The 22,090-nt window shown below is 44.3% G+C and overlaps 1 protein-coding gene across 3 annotated transcripts in view; it reads left to right on the top strand.

The window, feature by feature from the left end:
• The window catches only part of LOC119209599 (T-cell surface antigen CD2-like), a 23,674-nt gene extending 1,613 nt beyond the window's left edge, over positions 1-22,061 (top strand). Inside the window, exons 1-6 of one of the 3 annotated variants that reach the window (XM_062560821.1) lie at positions 1-16,117; positions 16,824-17,144; positions 17,286-17,543; positions 17,629-17,754; positions 17,982-18,092; positions 19,793-22,061. The exon at positions 1-16,117 is cut by the window's left edge and continues 1,613 nt beyond it. In XM_062560821.1, coding sequence (XP_062416805.1) covers positions 16,048-16,117; positions 16,824-17,144; positions 17,286-17,543; positions 17,629-17,754; positions 17,982-18,092; positions 19,793-19,977 — 1,071 coding nt within the window. In that variant the 5' untranslated portion in view covers positions 1-16,047 and the 3' untranslated portion in view covers positions 19,978-22,061. Of the gene's footprint in view, positions 16,118-16,823; positions 17,145-17,285; positions 17,544-17,628; positions 17,851-17,981; positions 18,093-19,792 lie in introns of all 3 variants that reach the window. The other 2 variants (XM_062560820.1, XM_062560819.1) reach the window with 2 other exon arrangements.
• Positions 22,062-22,090: the final 29 nt, after the last annotated feature.

The raw sequence follows: 22,090 nt of genomic DNA, 5'->3' as shown, positions 1-22,090 counted from the left end.
ACGCACGTGGGAGCTGCAACACCACAACAACGGTGAGCACATGAACTACCACAACAACAAGGACACAACAGAGGACTAACGGTTGCTGGAGGGCCCGGGGATAAGGGCCACGGGGTGGTTCGTGTGTAGATTCTGGACTTTGGGACTGTTCCGGTCGATGGACCGTGCATCGGTGCTGGCCCTCGGGCCGGCGCCACAACTCCTCAACCCCTAACCAGCCAGTGCCTCCCGGTTCCGGTTCTGGAGTCTTTTGGGTCTGCATATGGCCTCCCACTGCTCTATCCTAAACATAACCACTCCCTTTCTTCTGCAAAAGAGACTCTATTACACTGCATTATGGTAAATCCGACGTATAGTCACGTTTCATTTAACGGACGGATCACACGTTACAGACCTGGTATATGTGTGTTTACAGGATTCATCCCCCAGTAGCATAGTACATCTTGGATACGGGTATTAAACCACGCCGACACTTTTGTTGAAACCCTGATTGAATAGGATGCGCTCTATAAAAGAAGCCCCAAATATCCTGAGACACGGTTCCCATCTGTTGTACGGCCCAGGTTTTAATCTCATTATGGCTCACTGCTACTATTAAAGGGCGTCTTGATGTTTTTATGAATAAAAATGCATATTTTGAAGTGTAATGTACTCTCTGTTTATGTGCCTTGATCATGTGATCGATGAAAACGTCCCACCTACGTCATCGTTATGTGCCGTCGCATTTGTAGTCAACCGCCATTTTGCCTGTAGTCCTGTTGTATGGGTATTGTAGTCCTTAAATAACAAGCCGGCGGCCATTGCTCTCTTTTCCTCAGCGTGTCGGACGAGAAGGAGCTCGCGGCACTGCTCTCCGCAAAAATGTACATATTTACTGTTTTTTGGCCTGAAGAAGGGTTCAGAACACCCGAAACGTTGCCCTTGTAACAGTTTTCATTCGCATGTTCCTGTGGAATGAAAATAAACAATGGAAAGACTTTTTTTGTTCGCCTTGTTTATTATTCACCGGGGTGAGTTAGCGAGGCTACAGCTAGCCCGTAGCTCATGATGCTAAGCGAGCACAGCATGCAGTTACAAGTTTTTGTACGCGGACGACGGTGTGAGCTGAGACGGAGATGGAGCTGAGCCTGCCGGAGAGGGGAGCCATCCAGCTGCAGATGCAGAGGACGGTGCAGCAGATGTTTCGACCCAGCGGCGGCAGTATGGAGGAGGCAAAGAGACACTTCCGCGGGGAGGGCGAGCCGGGGCCCGGCCGCACCCCAACGCACGTGGGAGCTGCAACACCACAACAACGGTGAGCACATGAACTACCACAACAACAAGGACACAACAGAGGACTAACGGTTGCTGGAGGGCCCGGGGATAAGGGCCACGGGGTGGTTCGTGTGTAGATTCTGGACTTTGGGACTGTTCCGGTCGATGGACCGTGCATCGGTGCTGGCCCTCGGGCCGGCGCCACAACTCCTCAACCCCTAACCAGCCAGTGCCTCCCGGTTCCGGTTCTGGAGTCTTTTGGGTCTGCATATGGCCTCCCACTGCTCTATCCTAAACATAACCACTCCCTTTCTTCTGCAAAAGAGACTCTATTACACTGCATTATGGTAAATCCGACGTATAGTCACGTTTCATTTAACGGACGGATCACACGTTACAGACCTGGTATATGTGTGTTTACAGGATTCATCCCCCAGTAGCATAGTACATCTTGGATACGGGTATTAAACCACGCCGACACTTTTGTTGAAACCCTGATTGAATAGGATGCGCTCTATAAAAGAAGCCCCAAATATCCTGAGACACGGTTCCCATCTGTTGTACGGCCCAGGTTTTAATCTCATTATGGCTCACTGCTACTATTAAAGGGCGTCTTGATGTTTTTATGAATAAAAATGCATATTTTGAAGTGTAATGTACTCTCTGTTTATGTGCCTTGATCATGTGATCGATGAAAACGTCCCACCTACGTCATCGTTATGTGCCGTCGCATTTGTAGTCAACCGCCATTTTGCCTGTAGTCCTGTTGTATGGGTATTGTAGTCCTTAAATAACAAGCCGGCGGCCATTGCTCTCTTTTCCTCAGCGTGTCGGACGAGAAGGAGCTCGCGGCACTGCTCTCCGCAAAAATGTACATATTTACTGTTTTTTGGCCTGAAGAAGGGTTCAGAACACCCGAAACGTTGCCCTTGTAACAGTTTTCATTCGCATGTTCCTGTGGAATGAAAATAAACAATGGAAAGACTTTTTTTGTTCGCCTTGTTTATTATTCACCGGGGTGAGTTAGCGAGGCTACAGCTAGCCCGTAGCTCATGATGCTAAGCGAGCACAGCATGCAGTTACAAGTTTTTGTACGCGGACGACGGTGTGAGCTGAGACGGAGATGGAGCTGAGCCTGCCGGAGAGGGGAGCCATCCAGCTGCAGATGCAGAGGACGGTGCAGCAGATGTTTCGACCCAGCGGCGGCAGTATGGAGGAGGCAAAGAGACACTTCCGCGGGGAGGGCGAGCCGGGGCCCGGCCGCACCCCAACGCACGTGGGAGCTGCAACACCACAACAACGGTGAGCACATGAACTACCACAACAACAAGGACACAACAGAGGACTAACGGTTGCTGGAGGGCCCGGGGATAAGGGCCACGGGGTGGTTCGTGTGTAGATTCTGGACTTTGGGACTGTTCCGGTCGATGGACCGTGCATCGGTGCTGGCCCTCGGGCCGGCGCCACAACTCCTCAACCCCTAACCAGCCAGTGCCTCCCGGTTCCGGTTCTGGAGTCTTTTGGGTCTGCATATGGCCTCCCACTGCTCTATCCTAAACATAACCACTCCCTTTCTTCTGCAAAAGAGACTCTATTACACTGCATTATGGTAAATCCGACGTATAGTCACGTTTCATTTAACGGACGGATCACACGTTACAGACCTGGTATATGTGTGTTTACAGGATTCATCCCCCAGTAGCATAGTACATCTTGGATACGGGTATTAAACCACGCCGACACTTTTGTTGAAACCCTGATTGAATAGGATGCGCTCTATAAAAGAAGCCCCAAATATCCTGAGACACGGTTCCCATCTGTTGTACGGCCCAGGTTTTAATCTCATTATGGCTCACTGCTACTATTAAAGGGCGTCTTGATGTTTTTATGAATAAAAATGCATATTTTGAAGTGTAATGTACTCTCTGTTTATGTGCCTTGATCATGTGATCGATGAAAACGTCCCACCTACGTCATCGTTATGTGCCGTCGCATTTGTAGTCAACCGCCATTTTGCCTGTAGTCCTGTTGTATGGGTATTGTAGTCCTTAAATAACAAGCCGGCGGCCATTGCTCTCTTTTCCTCAGCGTGTCGGACGAGAAGGAGCTCGCGGCACTGCTCTCCGCAAAAATGTACATATTTACTGTTTTTTGGCCTGAAGAAGGGTTCAGAACACCCGAAACGTTGCCCTTGTAACAGTTTTCATTCGCATGTTCCTGTGGAATGAAAATAAACAATGGAAAGACTTTTTTTGTTCGCCTTGTTTATTATTCACCGGGGTGAGTTAGCGAGGCTACAGCTAGCCCGTAGCTCATGATGCTAAGCGAGCACAGCATGCAGTTACAAGTTTTTGTACGCGGACGACGGTGTGAGCTGAGACGGAGATGGAGCTGAGCCTGCCGGAGAGGGGAGCCATCCAGCTGCAGATGCAGAGGACGGTGCAGCAGATGTTTCGACCCAGCGGCGGCAGTATGGAGGAGGCAAAGAGACACTTCCGCGGGGAGGGCGAGCCGGGGCCCGGCCGCACCCCAACGCACGTGGGAGCTGCAACACCACAACAACGGTGAGCACATGAACTACCACAACAACAAGGACACAACAGAGGACTAACGGTTGCTGGAGGGCCCGGGGATAAGGGCCACGGGGTGGTTCGTGTGTAGATTCTGGACTTTGGGACTGTTCCGGTCGATGGACCGTGCATCGGTGCTGGCCCTCGGGCCGGCGCCACAACTCCTCAACCCCTAACCAGCCAGTGCCTCCCGGTTCCGGTTCTGGAGTCTTTTGGGTCTGCATATGGCCTCCCACTGCTCTATCCTAAACATAACCACTCCCTTTCTTCTGCAAAAGAGACTCTATTACACTGCATTATGGTAAATCCGACGTATAGTCACGTTTCATTTAACGGACGGATCACACGTTACAGACCTGGTATATGTGTGTTTACAGGATTCATCCCCCAGTAGCATAGTACATCTTGGATACGGGTATTAAACCACGCCGACACTTTTGTTGAAACCCTGATTGAATAGGATGCGCTCTATAAAAGAAGCCCCAAATATCCTGAGACACGGTTCCCATCTGTTGTACGGCCCAGGTTTTAATCTCATTATGGCTCACTGCTACTATTAAAGGGCGTCTTGATGTTTTTATGAATAAAAATGCATATTTTGAAGTGTAATGTACTCTCTGTTTATGTGCCTTGATCATGTGATCGATGAAAACGTCCCACCTACGTCATCGTTATGTGCCGTCGCATTTGTAGTCAACCGCCATTTTGCCTGTAGTCCTGTTGTATGGGTATTGTAGTCCTTAAATAACAAGCCGGCGGCCATTGCTCTCTTTTCCTCAGCGTGTCGGACGAGAAGGAGCTCGCGGCACTGCTCTCCGCAAAAATGTACATATTTACTGTTTTTTGGCCTGAAGAAGGGTTCAGAACACCCGAAACGTTGCCCTTGTAACAGTTTTCATTCGCATGTTCCTGTGGAATGAAAATAAACAATGGAAAGACTTTTTTTGTTCGCCTTGTTTATTATTCACCGGGGTGAGTTAGCGAGGCTACAGCTAGCCCGTAGCTCATGATGCTAAGCGAGCACAGCATGCAGTTACAAGTTTTTGTACGCGGACGACGGTGTGAGCTGAGACGGAGATGGAGCTGAGCCTGCCGGAGAGGGGAGCCATCCAGCTGCAGATGCAGAGGACGGTGCAGCAGATGTTTCGACCCAGCGGCGGCAGTATGGAGGAGGCAAAGAGACACTTCCGCGGGGAGGGCGAGCCGGGGCCCGGCCGCACCCCAACGCACGTGGGAGCTGCAACACCACAACAACGGTGAGCACATGAACTACCACAACAACAAGGACACAACAGAGGACTAACGGTTGCTGGAGGGCCCGGGGATAAGGGCCACGGGGTGGTTCGTGTGTAGATTCTGGACTTTGGGACTGTTCCGGTCGATGGACCGTGCATCGGTGCTGGCCCTCGGGCCGGCGCCACAACTCCTCAACCCCTAACCAGCCAGTGCCTCCCGGTTCCGGTTCTGGAGTCTTTTGGGTCTGCATATGGCCTCCCACTGCTCTATCCTAAACATAACCACTCCCTTTCTTCTGCAAAAGAGACTCTATTACACTGCATTATGGTAAATCCGACGTATAGTCACGTTTCATTTAACGGACGGATCACACGTTACAGACCTGGTATATGTGTGTTTACAGGATTCATCCCCCAGTAGCATAGTACATCTTGGATACGGGTATTAAACCACGCCGACACTTTTGTTGAAACCCTGATTGAATAGGATGCGCTCTATAAAAGAAGCCCCAAATATCCTGAGACACGGTTCCCATCTGTTGTACGGCCCAGGTTTTAATCTCATTATGGCTCACTGCTACTATTAAAGGGCGTCTTGATGTTTTTATGAATAAAAATGCATATTTTGAAGTGTAATGTACTCTCTGTTTATGTGCCTTGATCATGTGATCGATGAAAACGTCCCACCTACGTCATCGTTATGTGCCGTCGCATTTGTAGTCAACCGCCATTTTGCCTGTAGTCCTGTTGTATGGGTATTGTAGTCCTTAAATAACAAGCCGGCGGCCATTGCTCTCTTTTCCTCAGCGTGTCGGACGAGAAGGAGCTCGCGGCACTGCTCTCCGCAAAAATGTACATATTTACTGTTTTTTGGCCTGAAGAAGGGTTCAGAACACCCGAAACGTTGCCCTTGTAACAGTTTTCATTCGCATGTTCCTGTGGAATGAAAATAAACAATGGAAAGACTTTTTTTGTTCGCCTTGTTTATTATTCACCGGGGTGAGTTAGCGAGGCTACAGCTAGCCCGTAGCTCATGATGCTAAGCGAGCACAGCATGCAGTTACAAGTTTTTGTACGCGGACGACGGTGTGAGCTGAGACGGAGATGGAGCTGAGCCTGCCGGAGAGGGGAGCCATCCAGCTGCAGATGCAGAGGACGGTGCAGCAGATGTTTCGACCCAGCGGCGGCAGTATGGAGGAGGCAAAGAGACACTTCCGCGGGGAGGGCGAGCCGGGGCCCGGCCGCACCCCAACGCACGTGGGAGCTGCAACACCACAACAACGGTGAGCACATGAACTACCACAACAACAAGGACACAACAGAGGACTAACGGTTGCTGGAGGGCCCGGGGATAAGGGCCACGGGGTGGTTCGTGTGTAGATTCTGGACTTTGGGACTGTTCCGGTCGATGGACCGTGCATCGGTGCTGGCCCTCGGGCCGGCGCCACAACTCCTCAACCCCTAACCAGCCAGTGCCTCCCGGTTCCGGTTCTGGAGTCTTTTGGGTCTGCATATGGCCTCCCACTGCTCTATCCTAAACATAACCACTCCCTTTCTTCTGCAAAAGAGACTCTATTACACTGCATTATGGTAAATCCGACGTATAGTCACGTTTCATTTAACGGACGGATCACACGTTACAGACCTGGTATATGTGTGTTTACAGGATTCATCCCCCAGTAGCATAGTACATCTTGGATACGGGTATTAAACCACGCCGACACTTTTGTTGAAACCCTGATTGAATAGGATGCGCTCTATAAAAGAAGCCCCAAATATCCTGAGACACGGTTCCCATCTGTTGTACGGCCCAGGTTTTAATCTCATTATGGCTCACTGCTACTATTAAAGGGCGTCTTGATGTTTTTATGAATAAAAATGCATATTTTGAAGTGTAATGTACTCTCTGTTTATGTGCCTTGATCATGTGATCGATGAAAACGTCCCACCTACGTCATCGTTATGTGCCGTCGCATTTGTAGTCAACCGCCATTTTGCCTGTAGTCCTGTTGTATGGGTATTGTAGTCCTTAAATAACAAGCCGGCGGCCATTGCTCTCTTTTCCTCAGCGTGTCGGACGAGAAGGAGCTCGCGGCACTGCTCTCCGCAAAAATGTACATATTTACTGTTTTTTGGCCTGAAGAAGGGTTCAGAACACCCGAAACGTTGCCCTTGTAACAGTTTTCATTCGCATGTTCCTGTGGAATGAAAATAAACAATGGAAAGACTTTTTTTGTTCGCCTTGTTTATTATTCACCGGGGTGAGTTAGCGAGGCTACAGCTAGCCCGTAGCTCATGATGCTAAGCGAGCACAGCATGCAGTTACAAGTTTTTGTACGCGGACGACGGTGTGAGCTGAGACGGAGATGGAGCTGAGCCTGCCGGAGAGGGGAGCCATCCAGCTGCAGATGCAGAGGACGGTGCAGCAGATGTTTCGACCCAGCGGCGGCAGTATGGAGGAGGCAAAGAGACACTTCCGCGGGGAGGGCGAGCCGGGGCCCGGCCGCACCCCAACGCACGTGGGAGCTGCAACACCACAACAACGGTGAGCACATGAACTACCACAACAACAAGGACACAACAGAGGACTAACGGTTGCTGGAGGGCCCGGGGATAAGGGCCACGGGGTGGTTCGTGTGTAGATTCTGGACTTTGGGACTGTTCCGGTCGATGGACCGTGCATCGGTGCTGGCCCTCGGGCCGGCGCCACAACTCCTCAACCCCTAACCAGCCAGTGCCTCCCGGTTCCGGTTCTGGAGTCTTTTGGGTCTGCATATGGCCTCCCACTGCTCTATCCTAAACATAACCACTCCCTTTCTTCTGCAAAAGAGACTCTATTACACTGCATTATGGTAAATCCGACGTATAGTCACGTTTCATTTAACGGACGGATCACACGTTACAGACCTGGTATATGTGTGTTTACAGGATTCATCCCCCAGTAGCATAGTACATCTTGGATACGGGTATTAAACCACGCCGACACTTTTGTTGAAACCCTGATTGAATAGGATGCGCTCTATAAAAGAAGCCCCAAATATCCTGAGACACGGTTCCCATCTGTTGTACGGCCCAGGTTTTAATCTCATTATGGCTCACTGCTACTATTAAAGGGCGTCTTGATGTTTTTATGAATAAAAATGCATATTTTGAAGTGTAATGTACTCTCTGTTTATGTGCCTTGATCATGTGATCGATGAAAACGTCCCACCTACGTCATCGTTATGTGCCGTCGCATTTGTAGTCAACCGCCATTTTGCCTGTAGTCCTGTTGTATGGGTATTGTAGTCCTTAAATAACAAGCCGGCGGCCATTGCTCTCTTTTCCTCAGCGTGTCGGACGAGAAGGAGCTCGCGGCACTGCTCTCCGCAAAAATGTACATATTTACTGTTTTTTGGCCTGAAGAAGGGTTCAGAACACCCGAAACGTTGCCCTTGTAACAGTTTTCATTCGCATGTTCCTGTGGAATGAAAATAAACAATGGAAAGACTTTTTTTGTTCGCCTTGTTTATTATTCACCGGGGTGAGTTAGCGAGGCTACAGCTAGCCCGTAGCTCATGATGCTAAGCGAGCACAGCATGCAGTTACAAGTTTTTGTACGCGGACGACGGTGTGAGCTGAGACGGAGATGGAGCTGAGCCTGCCGGAGAGGGGAGCCATCCAGCTGCAGATGCAGAGGACGGTGCAGCAGATGTTTCGACCCAGCGGCGGCAGTATGGAGGAGGCAAAGAGACACTTCCGCGGGGAGGGCGAGCCGGGGCCCGGCCGCACCCCAACGCACGTGGGAGCTGCAACACCACAACAACGGTGAGCACATGAACTACCACAACAACAAGGACACAACAGAGGACTAACGGTTGCTGGAGGGCCCGGGGATAAGGGCCACGGGGTGGTTCGTGTGTAGATTCTGGACTTTGGGACTGTTCCGGTCGATGGACCGTGCATCGGTGCTGGCCCTCGGGCCGGCGCCACAACTCCTCAACCCCTAACCCTAACCCCTCCCACAAGACACTTAGAAACAACCCCTCCCACAAGACACTTAGAAACAACCCCTCCCACAAGACACTTAGAAACAACCCCTCCCACAAGACACTTAGAAACAACCCCTCCCACAAGACACTTAGAAACAACCCCTCCCACAAGACACTTAGAAACAACCCCTCCCACAAGACACTTAGAAACAACCCCTCCCACAAGACACTTAGAAACAACCCCTCCCACAAGACACTTAGAAACAACCCCTCCCACAAGACACTTAGAAACAACCCCTCCCACAAGACACTTAGAAACAACCCCTCCCACAAGACACTTAGAAACAACCCCTCCCACAAGACACTTAGAAACAACCCCTCCCACAAGACACTTAGAAACAACCCCTCCCACAAGACACTTAGAAACAACCCCTCCCACAAGACACTTAGAAACAACCCCTCCCACAAGACACTTAGAAACAACCCCTCCCACAAGACACTTAGAAACAACCCCTCCCACAAGACACTTAGAAACAACCCACATGCCCAAGTCATCCTGCAAGTAATCATAAGACAAGATTACTCAACACAGACAGAAAAAAAATCAACAAGTTTGCAACTTCTTACAGTCAAACGCTTTTATTCTTGGACATTAAGTTAATACATGTACTATACTAAAAGAAACAGGTCTTACCGTGAGCTAATTCCCATCGGTTGCAGTGCAATGGCAATTTTCTCACAAGGCTACTCCTGCCCAAGGCATCCTGCAAGTAATAAGACATTACAAAAAACATTCAGAAAGATTTGTGAAACATTGACAAGATATCATCACCTTGCACCCTGGCTTGTATTCACACAGGAAAAACTTCCACAAATAAATTCTTCAATGGGGGGGGAAGACCTTAATGAGACCATCTGGAAAGATCCCTCTCCCAGGATAGAAATCCTGCAATGAATGTCATGTGTATAGAATGAACATTGTAAAGGATGTACAAAACACATCAAATCCTGTAACAGAATTGATACAAATAATTGCAAGTAGCAGGCCAAGTCTACAGCAGGACCACTCCAGTGGCAACCACCATCCACAGAAGCTTCTGTGGAGAGGAAGAGCAAAGACTTTAGGAAAGGCTAATGTTGGCATATGATGACAGTAATATGAATTTTATTGAAAATACTGGTGGCAGCAACTGGTGTCAGGAAGAGACAGAATTATGAACTATAGAGACCTGCTAGGCGAGAAAACAAAACTCCTGGAAAGAAGCTGAACTAGTGATGTGCATTAAAACATTGGTTTATTGTGGAAGGTGGAAGATGGGCTTGGTGTGTCCTAAGAAGTCCCCAGGCAGTCTGCCTACAACAGCTTAACCAAGGGCTGGTCCTGGCTAACTTGAGTCAGGCCTAACTAAGTGATAAAGAGTAAAGTTTTAATAGCACCAAGTGAAACATTATATCGCATATTAAGGTTACTAAATTGCTAAACGGGAATATTTCCTGATGAGGTTGCTCCTTTCAAAATCATGCGTTACACTACCATAGACAAAAATAAAAACCATTTATACCGAATTCAAGCGTTACGCTGGAAGATTGAGAAATATCATTGAACCTGCTATTAAGCATGCAGTTTGCTGAAAGGCAATTTATATTTAATGTTATTTTAGAGGATTCCATGTGTGACAGTCTAGCTGTTAACATTCAAGCTAGACTTTAAAAACAAGTTAACCGCAAACAGTTAAAGACAGGCAAATTGCAGAGTAAGTTTGCTAAATAGACTAACATTTTATCGTGTAAGGGTAGCTGAAACTTACCTTCTGGACTGAGCAGCGCTTTCTTCACACTTCTAGCATCCACCTCAACGGAAATCACGTCTGCGGCGGTAAAATACGCATACGTGCAGCGGAGTATCTTCGGGAAGTTCCTCCTTCCTCATCGTTGCCAGCAAAAGTTTCTTGAAATGACTGGCTTCATAAATTTGCGCAGCAGAAAGTTCTTTACTAATTTTCGTTCAGTATGGGCAACAAATTTAGCAGAAATGACTTTAGTGTACCAATTTTTTACCATTTAGGATTTCATGTTACAGTGCAAAGAGCCCAAATAGTTCTTTGGGCCATACAATAGAAGCAGAAAGTTGTGCCACAACTTGAATGACAAAAAAACTGGGGGAAAAAAGTCTTACCTTTTGCTCAAATGGCCTCCACAGGAGGCTGAAGCTGCTGGACCACTTCTTGGAGGCCCTGAAGCACGAGCAGTTTAGGTTGATGTAGGACAATCCAGAGAACACATTACTTTGCCTGCAAGCATAACAAAAGCAGTACTGGGGAGTCAGTTAGAGGCACATGTTATTAGAGCCATCAAACAGCCTGCCCAACAAGTATTACAAAACAGTACTGAGGAAAAGATACTAACCTCACCAAAACCAAGTCAGCTGGAGGGCAGAGGTCATTTCTACACTTCTCACAGGAGGCAGAATTAGCTTGACTTCGGGGAGCCCGTTATGTTCTCTTGACCACCCCGTTTTGAGTCACAACATAAATAAGGAACGCAGCAAGAAAGTCTTGGCAACACTGAGAGCTCCTTACACAGATCAACATTAATCAGCAATACACACATTCTTAAAACATTGAACAGCAGATAAAGGGAGCCCAAAAAGTTAAAGACAGACAAGGACATACTGGAAGCAGACAGTTAAGGTTGAAAGACATTTTAACAGCCATACACTGCCTGCACGACAAGCTTTACATAAATACCTGGATGAAGAGCCCAAGCCTCGCCCATCTGCTACCCAAGATCCATAAGCTTCCTTTAACCTGGACGGTTCCGTCATTTGAGGTCGACCACCCATAATCAGCAATCGCAGGTGGTTCCTACAAGATTCCAGAATACATTGACTTTATTAATCTACAGTCAAAATTACAATCCAGGTACACAGTATAATTGTAAAAAAGGGATACATTTTAACACCAAGGCCCTAACATAGAGGGTGGGGGTTACATTGAAGTGTTCAAATTTCAGAGTTAATATTTCAACAACATTACATTGTACAATTTTGAATATCCATTAAAATGAATCTTTAGAACACTCCCATTTGTCATTGTGCAACAAAAATTACTTTCAGTCAAGATGACAGTTCTTTCAAGCAGTTTTAATTACTGTCCACAGACATGTGTATTTACAGGGTACGCACATACAATTCAAGCATCTTACACTACAGAACATACAGCACCATCATTTTGGACTATCAAGCCATTCAAAACATTAAAAGCTTTCCGTTGGCGATACAAGCTGGGTCCCTGTGGTAGTGTTGTTAATAACGCAAGGCTCTGACGTTTTTGTACTCCACCACTAGGTTTCTTGCCCAAAGCATATGGAACAGACTGAAATGAGTAAAAAGAAGAAAAAAAAACACTATTAAACAAATGAATGGTTACTTCCCCCCCTCACCTCACAGGGTGACTCCACAAAAGGAAGGTCAAACATTTTACACCTGGTTGGCATCTTAATATTCCCCAAATCCTGAAGTCCAGTAATAGAATTGAAATTTAAAAAAAGGCAATAGCAAAAATCTTGGTCCGTGTATCGCAGTCAGGGGTTCTCCTTCATTTTTTTAAAATCCACTTTGCATTGCCGTTTCTTTTTTTGGGGCCGTCTATTTCACCTAAATGAGAGAATGAGGGAGAAATGGTTGTAGGGCCGTTTAATTTAATTTAACTGAAATGAAGTAAATACTTTTAGCTAATGCATTGTGTGTATATTGAATGAGAAGTTGATTAACTGTAGGAAAGACATTTGTAACCACTGGTAGCACAGGGTGGATTTCCTCATAAAATTCATTATTAAACAAACACGGAGCGACAGGTGACCAAAGTCTCAGAATAACCGAATGGGCATCAACAAACAAATTGAATTCTACTGGTGACTAGGCCACAGGGCCCTCGCTGGCTTGGATGCGCCACACAAATACAGATCAAACTAAGGAATATACTGAAGAATTATGTAAAAAATATACCATCAAACAACTGAGAATGCTAAGTGTAGGTGAGAGGCCCAATCACCACACTCACCACCACCTGGGTAGCCACGCTGTTGAGCCTCAAGCACTCCTATAAAGAGGCAATTTTAACAATAAGTATCTTCTGGAATTTACAGGCAAATCATTTGCCCAAGAACTGAGAATAAAACCACCTACCTGCTCTTGGAGTTCTCAAGCCAGAGTGCAACAGCGAAAGGGTCAAGCATGCTGACACAGCTTCATTATGTGAAGCTTTTATACCCTCTCTAATTGGTGAACCAGGAAGTAGGAGGTACCAAGGCTGGCCTGAATCTATAGTAGCTCAGGAGGGACATTTCCTCACTGGCTACACAAAAATAGGATTTATAATGCCAATCATTTATTTATAATCTCACAGGCTGAAATTCTTCACAATAAAGATGATCTTGTCTTGCAGTATCACCATTTAGATTATTTACTCTGTCCCTGCACCCAGTAAGCCATGGATCAAAATCATTCAACACTTGTAGTTTGGTCTATTATATGCCACACATTTGCCCAAGCTTTCATGTAGTTGAAGACTTCAATTTTCAACTTCAACTTTGGCAGAACGGAAACCATTTTAACCTCAATATCATTCCCAAAGTTTTGAGAACTAATTGACAAAAACAGAATTTAAAAAAGCATTGCTGTTTATACTTTACCCATCTCTTTTTACAAATGTCTATATTTCTCGTAGATTTTGCTTTAATATTCATATTAATTAAAATTTTGTTTTTAAATCTGCTTCTTTCTCACACATTTAGTCATGATTTAGTTAAATAATGCACAGACTAAACGTTACGCATGTAGGGTATACTGATACAGTTACAATTATTTGAAAGATTTAATGTGGCTAACTGCTCTCCTTCTCAAAATGCAATATACATAAATATATATTAATGGCATGATAAATATTACTTTAAAGTTCCACAGCAGCTCAATCTAAAGCCTCAAATATGAAATGGAATATGCACCTTTCTGAAATCAAACACTATAACCTTCATTACTAACCTTCATGAAGTATAATTCATTGCAGGACTCCTGTATTTTACTGATTTAGTTTTATTGTTGTAAACTGACTCAACGTATTTAATAGAAAAACATTTTTAAAACCCAAACAAATGCTTCCAGCAGATGGAGCCACATACATTTTTTCTTTGGGACCATCACTTTACATTCCATTTCATTTTGCTAATGCTTTTATCCAAAGTGCATTCAACCAAGAGGGAACAGACACAGTCATTTCACAACAAGTTTAGCATTCAAATTGTTTTTAAACTGTCCTGGAATACCAACACCTCCAGCCTTGTCAAGAAAGCTCACCAGCGCCTCTTCTTTTTGAGGACTCTGAAGAAGAAACACCTGTCTTCAGCCATCCTGGTGAATTTCTACCACTGCGTGATCGAGAGCATCCTTACTGTCACCGTAACCCTAACCCTCACTAGTCCTGTCTATGCATGGCTGGCTGGCTGGCTGCAGAGGTCCCAGGTGAATATCAAAAATGCATTGTAACTCATGGCTTTGCTGGGACTCAAAACAGGTACCACAGAGTCCCCTGCCTGATCCGTATGCCACTGAGCTATCCCTTTGACAGCCAGAAGCAAGGGGAGATTGGATCAAGTGAGTGCTTTCCCTTCCTTCAGCACTAAACTAAACCCTTGAATCCGTTTTCAGTGCACTGTTTCTGGGTCTGCACACAGACTGCTTTGCAGGGGACAGGCTGCACTCTCTGTAATCTTTAACCCAGGAGAATGAGTCTCATTGGTGGGGAGGTGAGCTGCAAAGTTCCCCTTCATTTAAGGACACATTCTTCATTATTTAACCCAGAAAATGTGTCTCATTCCTGGGGAGGTGAGCTGCAAAGTTCCCCTTCATTTAAGGACATGTTATTCATTATTTAACCCAGCAAAATACTAATCACTTTGGCAGGAATCAAACCAGGTACCATGCAGTCCCCTAACCGGCTCCTATTTCACGGAGCCATACCCTTCACCGGCACATGGTGGGGGAAATTGGATGAAGTGAGTGCTTTCCCTTCTGCACTAAAACTGCACACTTGCATCCGTTTTTAGTGCACTATTTCTGGGACTGCACACAGACTGCTTTGCAGGGGACGGGCTGCACTCCCTGTAATTTTTAACCCAGAAAATGTGTCTGTTTGCTGGGGAGATGAGCTGCAAAGTGTGGCTTCCTTGAGGGACATTTCCTTTATTTCTAACCCAGGCACTTGGGGCTAATTGGTAGGAAGATGGGTAAGAGAAAAGGGGTGTGTTCCCTGATTACCAACACCTGTTCACAGGTCTTTAAAAGCAGAGTCCGGTCTCTTCATTTAAGTTAGCAGAGGTGAGTACTGAAAGGTGTACTTTGCAATTAGAATTGAGCAATGTGTGATACTGGTCCAACCTGCCCGCTTTGCCTTGGTGTTTATGCTGCTCTGCCGCAACACTTAAGGAGAGCTCACGGGGTGCAGAACGTGGAGGAGAGGGGGCTGTTGTTGTCGCTAGCCAGTGGCAGAACAAACATATGTGCCATTTTTGAAGTCTAGAATGTTTTTTTTCATTTTAGTCTGAAATGTTCAAAAATCAGTAAAATAAGTCAATTGTTTATGGAGCATTTGCAGTTTGAAGGTTCAGACATTTGGTCTAATCTTTTTTGTAACAATCTAATAAGAGATGATTGATAGCATGGGTTATGTTCTAATATCTTTGAAAATGATGAGATGGAGGGACGACAAATTCCAGCTTCAGTCTCAAATCCTCTTTCAGCAGAAGGAGGAATGTTTCCATCTTTTCCTCTGAGTCCCCGACAGATGTCATGTGGTTGGAGACTAAAAGAGGAAGTGAAACCCGAAACACTTCCTTTTCTCCTCCCTCACTTTATTAATAAATGAACACGACAATGCTGTGGGTGGTTTTGTACTCTTCACACATTCTCCTCAGAGGCTGTTCATTAGCTGGACTCTCTTCAGCCTGATCACTGGGATTTGCATGTTTGCTTCTCCTGGAGACATGGAGGCTGTGGTTGGACTGTTTGTGATGCTTCTGGGAGTCTCTCACGGTGAGCTGGTTCACTTTTAACATCAAGTCTTGGGTTTAGACCTTATCCTCAGTGCTGCAGGTCGAATACTCAAATACAACAGAAGACACCTGATGGTTCTGAGGAAATATCACTGATATTTAATAACTGAATTATACTGTTAAAAACTGGTATTTTGGCTTTTGTGAGGTTCATTAGTTTATAAATAAAACAAACGATACCAAATCAGATGATCAATCCCATTTTCAAAAAACAAATCTGTTAAATAATTTCATCCCTGACGGTAATCCCTGATTTTGCATTTAAAGTAACTTGACAATTTAAGATTACACACTGTTATGACATGTAAGGCATCATTTTACAGCTTGTCAAACAGTAGAAATAACTTTTCCTACAATTGTGATTTTTTTTTTTTTTTTTGATAGATACTTGCCAAATATAGCCTGAAATATGATTTATTGTATTTTTAAAATATTCTACCTTCAGTTTAATTAAAAATAAAGTGTTCACAAACACACGATTAACTTCTTATAACTGGACGTGTTATTTGGAATTCTGGAATTTGGAAAAACGTTTTACACCTGAATCTAAACATTGTAACAATGATCAAAATGCCTGTTTGCATAATGTTGTCTGATAGAGACACAGCTGCACCAAACTCACTATTGTTGCTTTAAATGAGCAAATGCCTGAAAAAATGTTTTTTTTTTTGTTCCAAAATGTTCAGGTGTGGAAACCCACTGTGATGGACGACAGAACAGAGCTCAGTGTTTTGGAGCTTTGGGAGGAACTCTGGTCCTCCAGCTGATGAACAATGCCTCAAAAACACATAAATATCAATGGTCGAAGAATGAAACAATAATACTGAGTGGGAAAAATGATAGCATTGTGTTTAATAGAATAGAAAACAGATCATTATTTACTCCCAGTAATGGAACACTTAGGATCAATAACCTGAGCAGGACTGATGGTGGTGAATATGAACTTAAAACCTTTAGTTCAGATGGAAAGTTATCAGGTCCCAGGGTTCAACAGTTGACCATTCAAGGTAAATAACTATTTATTACATGCATCTCATGCTTTACGTGCTCTATATCCGTATTAATGTCTGCACTGCTCTGTATTAGAAACCCTACAGAATGATCAACATCATGTCAATATGAAAAGTCATGGAGTGTGTTTCCTTCAGCTCCTGTGTCCTCTGTCCTGTCGGTCCATGAGTGTCTGTCCCATGGAGAGCAGAAGGTGTCCTGCTCGTCTGAGGGAGCAGACAGTCCTCGGTACAGCTGGACTCTGGATGGACACAATCTGACAGACTCTGAGCTCCTCAGTGGAAACACTGAGAGGAACATCATCACTCTGAAACAACACGTCTCAGGACGACTGGTCTGCTCGGTCAGGAATGACGTCAGTAGTTACTCAAAAGAAGAGACGGTTTCTACCTGTGGTGAGTGACGGCATGAGGGGACAAACTGTGATGTCAACAATACTAAATATTATCGGTACATCATTTATTGGTCTCTGTCCCGCAGGCTTCATCTTCATTAACTGCACCTCAGCCAATGGGACGCGCATATCACAGTGGGTGTTTGCAGCCAATAATACTCTGTGTATTGAAACAACAGCTTCCCCCACAAACACAGCATTGCCACGTGATGGTGAGGTGTCTGGCATCACAGTATCTACTAACGGTAATTTCACATCCACCGATAAACCTGAACCCTCCTCCAGTGGTGATTCATGGGGCAATATTAGTAAGTGAAAACTGACTCCTCTGCAGTGAATTCATTAGTCATTTCCATCATCTGTGTTCTCATTCTCAACAAAACCACCTATAATGTTTCTAAAGTTAAAGCTCTGTGTGTCTCTTGTGTCTTTTTTACAGAGGGAATATTGACAACAGCAGCTTATGTACTGGCTGCACTCGTACTTCTGTTAGTGGTCGGGGTCTCTGTCGTCTGTGCTCACAAGAAAAAGCAAAAAAACAAACTTCAAGGTACAGAGCAAAAATCCCTTTTCCCAACCTGTAACTGGTGAAAGGGTCAATACCCTTCTTCATTTGCTTGTTCACTTTGCTGAAAAAATTTGATCAGATTGAGACAAGCTCAACAATGATATTTCAATCAGGAGAGACTCGTTCTGCAAATAGACCCCTTTATTACGAATGAAACAGAATTATAGTCTTTGGCGATTTGGATTATATCCTCGAACAGGATAATCGGGGGAGGCGGTACAGTACGGCTCCTCCAGAATTCACCCCTAGAGTCCAGACACTGGTGGTGGTGGTGGTGGTGGTGACGCCAGGAAGTTGTAGTGGCTGATGCTGCCTGTTAGACCGGAGGTGCCTGGGGTGGAGGAGGGTTGCGTCTGGTCCGACCTGAAATGACAGCTGACAGGACCCGCCAAGATCACTCCTTAAAAAGTTTGACAGCAATGCTATGATTGGTCACCCGACCCATAGCCACTTCTGGTTGTTTGTTACTGGTGGAAACCACCCTCCCCCGCCCCCTTCGCTGTTTGTAAACAGCTAAGACGCCAGCCACACCTATTCACCCACCGTGAAAGGGGAGTCTTCCTTCCAGAACTATCGCTTAAGCTTTACTTATCTTTTAGTCCAACTTTCAAGTGACTTCCAAACTGTCAAGCTATGACTTTAATAATTAATTAAACCAAAGGACCGTGCTGGAGGAGCTTTTCAGATTTTTGTTTTTTTGACTTGTGTTTATGACTTGGAAGAAAATGTTATGTTCAAAATGAAGAAACTCCAGACCAACAGAACACATCTTGGATCGAAAAGTTAAAATCAAGAGTTTAATACAGAATAAGCGTTGAGGTAAAAAAAAAAAAAACACCTCGATGGAGGATCCGCGGCTTCTCTGATCCACAGACTGCAGCGAGTCCTTTGACTCCATCATAGTTCACTGTGTCCCGGTTCCACCCACAAATCCAACAAGGGGACGCATATACACATATGTAGACTATCAAAAAGGTGTGCCTACAATCCTATTGGTCTAATTAAGTTCTACTGTGATGATTGGGTTAGAGTGCGGTAGGCAGTGTCCACGCCTCTGGGCACATGAGGTCTTAAGGTGCATTCAGGGTGGCTAGGTATTTGAAGTTTTCCATGGATAAGTGGTGGGTGCAATGAAGTATTACACTGAATGCTGCGTTCACTGTAACAAGGATTCTCAGTCAATATCATTTGTAGTGCTACGAAGTATTACATTCATGCATTTCTGTTGGTTACATTACATTGAATACAGTCATAGCGGTGTCATAGCTTGTATTATACTATTGATTACAGTTTCAAATTTATAGTGTTTTCACAATATCCGCATTACTTTATTTAAGACATATTTCCAGAATCATGTCTTTTAATGAATTTATGAACCTGGTCGTCAATTTTTTTCTAATATCCTACAAAAACTTTAACTTTAAAAAAATTAACTTGATTACAACCTTTAAAAATCTTTCTTTAAAATATGTAAGACATTTTTTGACCTCCTCAATAAACCAATCGATCATGCATTAAAGTAAAAGCAGGCTTTTATTGTTGTAGTTGAAGACTGAATAAAGTAGTAAAAATGGGCCAGTACAGTAAAAGCCCCTCAGACTTATACTTAAGAACAGTTCTTGAGTACTTTATACATCTCAACATTAAATATACATTGGTGTCTCTTTCCTTTCACTCTGCAGAAGAAGACAACCAGGAACTAACCTATTCTGAGGTCAGGATTGGGCCACGGCCGGGGAGGCAGATGAAGCAGAGAGCAGAGGAGGAGGTGGAGTACGGGGAAGTGAAGTTTTCTCAGCGACCCCGACACAATGTTGAACCAGCTGCAGACGAGTGCGTGTACGCCAAGGTGCGTAGAGAAAGGTGATCCGCAGGGTTTAGAGACTGAACAGATGAAGACACCTGAAGCTTCAATTCTTTTCACTTGGTATAATTACTTACTTCTTCTTTCTAATTCAGGAGCATATTTACCTTCAGGCTATAAACTTGAAATTATGTAAATAAGAATTTTTAATACAATGTTGTTAAAATGTGGATCGCTGTTTTTGCTCACCAGATTTTAAAGTGATTTAATGTTAGAATACACTTGCACTGAAATGTATTCATTAAACAGATGTAGAATGATTAGTTAACAGTATAAACATGTATTCTCATGCATACTGTATTTAGTGAGGATTCATTTAACGATTTTTTTTTGTGTAAAGTCAAATTCGACCATGCTATCTTCCTTCAACTTATTCACAACGTTTAGTTTGTAGAGAAATGTCTATGAGTAAGTTTGCAGTATCTGCATATTTCATGTTTCTATGGTTTCAACACTTCTGCTTAATTCAAGTTTAAAAAATGTGGCTTAAGTCAGTTGCAGAGGGATTATAGAGACAATCGTATCACAGTTAGTTCAGTAAAGTAAATGCAGTTTTAGTTTAATCATGCTGCTTACAATAACAGGAAAGTTAGTAATTTGTCCATTTTAGTAGCTGCTGGCATAAAGCATGCAGTTAAATGACATCGTTTCCCAGTATTGGCAGCAACCACATTGCATGCAGCTCCTCATACTTTTCATCCTTTACTGAGATGGAGAGATCTAGTGCCAGAAACATTTTGACTTGTCAAACTGAGCATTCATTTTGTTTATCTTTAACACCATCATGCTTCTATATTTAGTTCTTCATGTTTCATCTGCCTTTGTGGCTTCCAGTGTATTTGCACGTTGCTGCTTTTTTCTTTTTAATCTTACATCAATCAGTCCCTTGAAACTTTGAAGAAAGTTAATGTCTTATGAAGCCATTTCTGTGCTTTGGGCAGGTGAAGAAAGGATGGACAGTAAAAGGTCACATTCAACATGGGAACTCGTCAGAGCTTTAGATTCTAAAGCATCATTAATCAAAGCGAGAGGTTAAGTTACCTGATGTGTTTGGTTGGATAGCTTAAGGCTAAAAGTTGATGACCATGCACTTCCAAGTGAGATTATTCACAAAGTCATAAAATTGGTGTTTATGGCTCCTGGTAGTTAGTGTCATTACACAACCACCCGAGATCATTTTTTTTAGTTGAACCCTCTCATTGAAACACAGTTGAGCTTCTGACCCACAAACTCTAGTGAGCTAATCATTGACCACGCAGGAGGAGGGTTATGAAACCGCTTCAAGAAAAATGATTTTGCTACTTTGCTCACAGCAATGACTGTGGGGACCATCGTGTCCAGTATTGTCACAGCAGTTGGCCTTTTAGTTTGTGCACACCATGGAAATACAAAGAGACTCAACTGTTGCACCAGAGACCTTTATTGGTTTGGTTGGACTACAATTAAACATTTATTTTCTTTCTCATAAAAACCAGGTGATTTAGTGATTGTTATGACACAGCCTGTGCACTGAGCATAATTTTCTATTTTATGTGCAGCCCAACCAACACGAACATGAAAACAGGGGAATTCTCCCACTGAACACAACGATTGACAAATGCATGATGAGTTGCACAAAATTAGTGGTATGGCGGTTTATTTCTAAAAGAACGTTTTTGCAATCCTCAGCCTAATATGTCAGTACATAGTTTACATTTCTACATCTTCCTCTTTTCTCCCTCTTCTTTAAAGTGCCTTACGTATAAAAGCAATGTGAGCGTGAGATAATTTCCATAATGTAGCACACTTTAATATTTGATATTACATATAAAAAGACCAGACACGTAGGGACTTCTGCATTAAGCGGTATAATGTCGGTGGACAATGATTCATGTAGCAGCTGCTTTCTTTCAGGATGTGGCTTCACACTGCTGCGATTCCACGGTCATTTGTGAACACGCTCACTCTCAGTTCCTTTCTGTTATAAGGTATACAACATTGAAAAAGATTTAACCAAATGTTTTAATGTCATATTATAAAAATTACGTGTTTTTATAGCTCGGTTTATCATGTTGCTTTTTTTAATAACACATCATTTTGCTTTTATTTATTTTTTTAGACATAAACATTTCCATTT

The sequence above is a fragment of the Pungitius pungitius genome, chromosome 2 (genome assembly GCF_949316345.1).
Source record: "Pungitius pungitius chromosome 2, fPunPun2.1, whole genome shotgun sequence".
Lineage (NCBI taxonomy): Eukaryota > Metazoa > Chordata > Actinopteri > Perciformes > Gasterosteidae > Pungitius > Pungitius pungitius.
The sequence above is the reverse complement of the archived record's forward strand: the minus strand, read 5'-3'. Positions and strand labels throughout refer to the sequence as shown.